General features: G+C 46.2%; 1 protein-coding gene across 1 annotated transcript in view; it reads left to right on the forward strand.

The window, feature by feature from the left end:
• kif19 (kinesin family member 19) overlaps window positions 1-7,500 on the forward strand; it is a 114,213-nt gene that overhangs the window by 97,528 nt on the left and 9,185 nt on the right. Inside the window, exons 9-15 of the mRNA XM_063220783.1 lie at window positions 672-794; window positions 1,860-2,016; window positions 3,138-3,312; window positions 4,084-4,282; window positions 5,308-5,424; window positions 5,987-6,140; window positions 6,730-6,851. Coding sequence (XP_063076853.1) covers window positions 672-794; window positions 1,860-2,016; window positions 3,138-3,312; window positions 4,084-4,282; window positions 5,308-5,424; window positions 5,987-6,140; window positions 6,730-6,851 — 1,047 coding nt within the window. The remainder of the gene's footprint in view (window positions 1-671; window positions 795-1,859; window positions 2,017-3,137; window positions 3,313-4,083; window positions 4,283-5,307; window positions 5,425-5,986; window positions 6,141-6,729; window positions 6,852-7,500) is intronic.

Here is a 7,500-nt window from a genome sequence, read left to right on the forward strand (position 1 = left end):
ATTGTGTGAGTCATCATATGCAGAGTAGTCTAAACAATTGTCAAAACAGTCAAAGACATAATATTTTAAGAATTTCTTTACTGTAAACAGTAAATTCATGACAGTGTTGAACAGGCCAGATGGTATTGTAACTTTACTAGTTTGTAGAAAATAATTTACAACTATGTATACTACAGTTTTTGGCTTATTTCTTGACATTTTTTCAAACGGCATTCTGTGGAAGGAATTTAGTTTCGACACACGGGTAAACTGTTTTTGGAGTGATATGAGCAAGTGATGAGGATCCATGTAGTTATGCTGAACCATCCAGTTTATTTTGACAGAAGGACTAAATGAATGCAAATGAGCCAAAGCAATTGAGAAGGATCTATACCATTTTGATGGTACTGACCATTTATGTGGGAGAAGGTCTAGTGCTGATTCAAGAATGAGCTGTTTTGGGAGGTATATGACATTTTGCTAGTTATCTGATCTGTTGTGCAGAAGTGTAAGAATGTTTAGCCAAATGACCCAAAATTTATAGAAACGTCATCTTGGATTCAAAAAATTAGCCAAACCAATCGAGAAAAACTGTAACTGGTGGCAGGCCATTACATACCGGTATTCACCTGCTAGACAAAACAACTCTCTCTCTCATTGGCTGAGCTCCTCCTCTCCTGTTTGATTGACAGGACTCGCTGGGCGGGAACAGCAGGACTGTGATGATCGCTCACATAAGCCCCGCCTCCATGGCCTTCGAAGAGTCTCGCAACACGCTGACGTACGCTGACCGTGCCAAAAGCATCCGTACAAGGGTGAGTGGAGAGACATACACACACGCACTCATTCACACACACACACAGACACACGCACGCACACACACACACACACACACACACACACACGCACACACACACACACACACACACACGCACACACACACACACACACACACACACACACACACACTAAAATGAAAATAAGTATTCGGATACATTGTCATGAATTGATGATTGATGCAGTATATTGTGAAAAATAAATAAGTATTGCGATGCATTGTCATGACATTTTTTTCACAGCTTCCATGATGATATCAACTTATTAATTATTCATTATTTATTAAGGCAGCAATTTCCTTATTTTCGATACTTAAGAATGCCCCATGATACGATACGATTCAATTCAATCGCCGTAGGATTGATGCATCGATAAATATTGATTATTATTTACACGCCTACTCTTAAAGGGACACTGTGCAGGAAATGGTCAAAAAAGGTACTGCAATTATGCTGCTCATTGAAACTGGGCTGCCAATTGCCAAATTTCATCTTTACGTGAAAGTTTTCTAAGTAATAAACAAATATTTTATAGTATGGTTCAAGTAGAGTCATTTTTGCAGCTAAAAATGGCTATTTTTGGAAATTCAAAATGGCGGACCATGGAGAAGATCCCCCTTTTCATGTATGAAAAGTGCAATTTCCCCAGTCATAATGAATACTTTGAATTTGATGGTGGTGGTAAGTATTCATGAAATAGGTAACATTAGTGAATGGGCAGCATGAATTCTGGAAATAAACAACTTAAAATCTCACACAGTGTCCCTTTAAAAACACAAGTCGTTGTAAAGTGAGTATGGGAAAGTTTGAGAGAGCTCATGGATACGATGACCCACATACAGTATATCACGAAAGTGAATACACCCCTCACAGTTTTGCAGATTTTTGAGTATATCTTTTCATAGGAAAGCATTACAGAAATGTAACTTTGGCACAATGATTAGTGACCTTTTAACAACATATTTAACCGCTTAAATTTCTTGTTCACTCAGAAAAAAAACAAAATACAAAAATCTCACACAGTGTCCCTTTAACCTTCCGCAGGTGAAGCGTAACCTGCTGAACGTGTCCTACCACATCGCCCAGTACACCAGCATCATCGCCGACCTGCGCAGCGAGATCCAGAGGCTGAAGAAGAAGATCGCCGAGCAGGGCAACCGCCAGATCAACGCAGACCGCACCGACATACGCCACGTGCAAGGTGAGACCAGAGAGAGAAAGAGAGAGAGGTTCATTTGCCCAATGTTTCCTGGTTCTATTATGGCCCCCCTTAGGCAGACCTAGGCAGACCTAAGGACTGTTCTATTCATTGTAGGAGCATTATGACACGCCCCTTTAGGCAGACCGGAACCTGGTCGCGTTAGGTGCCCATAGAAACCTATTATGTTGGCATATCTCTATTAAAGAATCTCTGGTGAGACAGACACGCATGCCATGCACTGTCACAAACACATACAGTAAACACACACAAATACACACACATTTACCCACATACACCATAAATGTGTAGCGTTTTAAGACTTGAACATTAAAATTCGTGCATCACAGGAATATGAGTGGGCCAAGGCCAGTGAAATAGCTCACACTCAACATAATATGTGCAGGCACATTTACTGCATATAACCAATGCCCTCTAAGAACTGTAAGTCGCTTTGGATAAAGGCGTCAGCTAACTAAGCGTAATGAACTGAAATGAAATGAAATGTAATGTACCGGTAATGTAATGAAGTGTATGTGATGCGCGCACATCCAGTAGAACAGGTGCTGGATCAAAACAAACGTGCGTAAAGGAAGAAAGGAAATCCGCACACTGTTGCTGCTCACCGATTTATTAGAACACAACGTACACCTGACGAAGACCGCCTGAGGTCGAAACGTTGTGTTCTAATAAATCGGTGAGCAGCAACAGTGTGCGGATTTCCTTTCTTCCTTTACGCCGGTCATGTAATGCCCATGCAGCGAAGGTGCAGGCCCACTCCAGCAGCCGTGCGGAGATGGACCAGCTGAGGGAACAGCTGATCGCAACACACACACCCCCCCCTGCAATACCTACGCGACTCCCCTATAGGGCTCCCGACCCCTAGTTTGACATCCCTGTCCTAAACCTTTTTCTTTTTTTAAATATTTTTTGGTCTTTTACGATTTTATTGATGATAGGACAGTTTGAGAAGTGGACAGGAAGCGAATGGGGAGAGAGACGGGGAGGGGTCGGCAAAGGACCCGGTCCGGGAATCGAACCCGGGTCGGCCGCATGTCAGACGAGTACCCTACCGGTTGGCCATGGCAGGGCCCCTAAACCTTTTTCTGTTTATGTGTATGCAGCGGAGGTGCAGGCCCACTCCAGCAGCCAGAGCCGTGCGGAGATGGACCAGCTGAGGGAGCAGCTGATCGAGGCCTTCAGGCAGCAGATGGAGATCCGCAAGAGCCTGATGCAGCTGGACAACAGCCACATGGAGATCCAGATAGACACCTCCAAACACCTCCTCACCATCGCAGAGTGAGTAGAAGACACGTACGCACGCACGCACGCATGCACACACGCACGCACACACGCACACACACGAACGCAGTCACACACGCACACACACACACACTAGAGCCTGATACAGCTGGACAACAGCAATATGGAGATCCAGATAGACACTTCCAAACACCTACTGACCATCGCAGAGTGAGTTAAACACACACACACACGCACGCACACACACACGCACGGGCGCACGCGCGCGCACACACACACACACACACACACACACACACACACACAGTCACGCACACACACACACACACACACACACACACACACACACACACACACACACACACACACACACACACACACACACACACACACACACACACACACACACACACACACACACACACACACACACACACACACACCTCCAGCACACCATCGCAGAGTGAGTGCAACACACACACCTAACCTAATCTGACCATCCATCCCTCCATCTAATCTAGTGTTGTGTTCTCTTCCTCCGTACCTCCATCTAATCTAGTGCTGTGTTCTCTTCCTCCATCTAATCTAGTGTTGTGTTCTCTTCCTCCATCTAATCTAGTGTTGTGTTCTCTTCCTCCATCTAATCTCTGTGTTGTGTTCTCTTCCTCCGTACCTCCATCTAATCTAGTGCTGTGTTCTCTTCCTCCGTACCTCCATCTAATCTAGTGCTGTGTTCTCTTCCTCCGTACCTCCATCTAATCTCTGTGCTGTGTTCTCTTCCTCCGTCCTCTGTCTTCTCTTCCTCAGCTGGGAGCAGGAGCGGTGTCGGCGCCGGAGGAAGTGGCGTGCGGAGAGGAGGAAGGAGAGCTCCTACAAGGACGAGAGCGAGAAGGACTCGGATTCGCCCGAGTCGCCGCCCGACAGCACGGAGACGCAGGAGGTGGCCCTGGCCCGCGAGACCCTGGTCACCCTCATGGCAGAACAGAAGAAGATACGCAAGCAGAAGGTTAGTGGCGGAAATTGGATGGCAACCGTGCCCTAATGGGGCACCTAAGTCACGCCCTCTACTTCCTGGTTCATGGGGCAGGGGGAGTCAAAAAATAATTACTGGGCTTGAAAATGAGTGACACCAATCCAAACCTTGGACCTCCACCTATGCACCACAAATCCAAAAATCACTCATTTTCAAGCCCAGTAATCATTTTTGACTCCCTCTGCCCCATGAACCAGGAAGTAGAGGGCGTGACTTAGGTGCCCCATAGTTTGAAAGTTAAAGGTGCACTGTGTAGGATGGTGGCCAGAGTGGGTACTGCAACTATGCTGCTCATTGAAACTGTGCTGCCTACTGCCAAATTTGATCTTCTCATGAATATTTACTAAATAATGAACTAATATTTCCTAGTATGACCAAAGTACAGCATGTTTTGCAGCTAAAAATATCTATCTCTGGAAATTCAAAATAGCAGACAATGGAGAAGATCCCCTTTTTCCCAGTCCAATTTTCCCAGTCATAAAGAATACTTTACGGGTAGTAGTAAGTATTCATGAAAAAGGTAACATTTGTGAATGGTCAGCATGCATTCTGGAAAGAAACTACTAAAAAAAATATTACACAGTGCACCTTTAAGTCTTGTGAGAGCAGAGTGTTGCTGGTTAGAATCCCACTGTGAACAGTTGGACCCTGGTCACCCTCATGGCAGAACAGAGGAAGATGCGCAAGCAGAAGGTAGGCCTACCTGTAATGGTAGTGTGGTGTGGTTCCAAACTTTGGCCACAAGAGGGAGCCTGTTAACAACATGAAATGGACATGCACACTTCAATTCATAATATCACTAAGATGTAAAGAAAGTAAGAAAGCTCTAGTAGAACTTCACAGATTAACTTGAAATTTCGAAATGTATAACTTGAAGTGCGAAGTGGTCAGTAATGATTGTTGTCTATCTTCTGTTTCTATCTTTTTCTCTGTCTCTCTGTCTCTGTCTCTCTCTCTGTCTCTGTCTCTCTCTCTCTCTCTCTCTCTCTGTCTCTCAGGCCGCGCTGGAGCGTCGGTTTGTGGAGCTGCGGGAGCGTGCGAGGCGTCTGGAGGAGCTGCTGCCCAGGCGTGTGAGCTCGGAGGAGCAGAGGGAGGTGCTGGGCCTCCTGTGCAAGGTGAGGAGCTGAGGAGAGGTATAACGGAGGCCAGCTAGCAGAGTGTGGTGGCGTGGAACATTAGTAAATCCAGAGGTGTCAAAAGTAAAAGTAAAAGTACATTTGTGGTGTAATTACAACACTAGCACATGTCATTACATAGCTGTTACACCATTTACTCCATTGTACCTAATGAGATAGACAGACTGTGTTGTTACTGAAAAACACTGAAAACCCAACAAGGACCCACCACAAACTTGATCCAACTAGTGCCGAGTTAGTTGATTGTGAGACAAGTACACAGGTCTACTGGTTACTCAGATAAGTTATTTGTGTTGGAAAGAAACCGTTACTTTTACTTTTACTTTTTGACAACTCTTTAAATCTCCCACCTGAAGCATCAAACAGTATCGGTAACACTGAGCTATCAGACTGATCCTTTAGCTCAGCCGTATCGTGCTGTGCCTCCCATACCCAAACCTAAAATAACTGCGTAGATAAAGTAGCTTCTCTATAATTAGACGGACAAATTGACACCTGTTGTTCTGGCGACATTAACCATCTTCCTCACCCATTTCAACAGGTGCACGAGCTGGAGATAGAGAATGCCGAGATGCAGTCCCACGCGCTGCTGAAGGACAACCTGATCCGACAGAAGGACGCGGTGGTGCAGCGCTTCGAGCAGCACCGACACCTCTGTGACGAGATCATCCAGCAGCAGCGGCAGTTCATCAACGGTAAGTAAGCAGGGGTGGAAATTCCACCAGGCATTTTGTGTCTCCACTTGTCTCGATTACGTGGCATGTTAAATATGCCCCTCTAGACCATATTTCATGCTAAAGGTAAAGGTACAGTATTTCTATGCATGTGAAATAAAAATCCTTGCAATCCTTGCGTGATTGGGAGCAGTGTAGAATGATAGAATGACCGTTTGCCCATGCTACTCCCAGGCTACCATCACACAGGGCCTTTTCGGTCATAGCACGTCCAAAACAAATATAAACAAACCTGCTTAGCCACATTTTGTTGAATGCCAGCATTCTGCATTCTGAGTCCTCTGGCAACGTAAAGAATGCCATGGCCATTTGTAATTCACTAAGGCACTGTACTTTATGCAGGGGCGGAGCAGCATAGGGGCCAGGAACCCCCGGGCTCACCACTTGGTGGGGGGGCCCTGCCAGTGGCTTTCGATTGCCAAACATCTTGTAGGGGCCCCATTCTACGATATTTCGTGGGCCCAACGCCTCTGACACATCTCCCGCCCCCCCCTGTCCCAATACCAGTGCTCCGCCCCTGACTTTATGCCCTTTTCTTGTTTGATACCAGACCACAGCCTCCTGGTGCCGCCTCATCTGCAGGAGCTGTATGAGATGTACATGAGGGAGCTGGACGAGAGGAGTCTGGACCGCATCGTGGCCCTGGACAAGGTCACCGGACGCACCCTCAAGGTGACATCACACCTCCAAATCTGGAACACTGAGTGCGTTTATATGCAGTTCAGTATCCCGAATATGAGGCATATCCCGGTTATAATCATATTCGGGATAAGGTGTTTATATGAGCACAGAACGTTATATCCCAGTCTACATGGCTTATTCGGGATACTGAAGTGTTTATATGCTCAAACGCAAATTCGAGATACTTAATATCCCGTTCATATTTGGGATACTGAACTGCATGTATACGCACTCACAGATGATGGGCTAGCAGGTCCGCTGCAAGACATAAGCAGAGAACTTAGGGCACCAACCAGTGCTTGGGGCACCAACCACTATGCCCCCAAAATTGGGGCCTCTTGAATTGAGATTGACAAAAAAAACGTCATCCGGCGGCATCTGGCCCCCCAGGCTTTATGTTTGATACCCCTGATATCTACCCCCCCCCAAGCTGTATCCTTCTCAACGCCGCCCCCTAGGGCTCCCTAACACACCCTGGTGAGGCTGTAGAGCCCCCATTGAGAAAGACTAATGTATATGGGATCGTTATGAAGTGCTCTGCCAGAATTAGATACAATTAAATTAGCTTCCAGGCGGGGTGATAATGACGCCGCCACTGCTGCTGCTGCTGTTGTTTCTCTCTCAGGAGGGTGTCTGTCAA

Source organism: Engraulis encrasicolus, chromosome 17 (genome assembly GCF_034702125.1).
Source record: "Engraulis encrasicolus isolate BLACKSEA-1 chromosome 17, IST_EnEncr_1.0, whole genome shotgun sequence".
Lineage (NCBI taxonomy): Eukaryota > Metazoa > Chordata > Actinopteri > Clupeiformes > Engraulidae > Engraulis > Engraulis encrasicolus.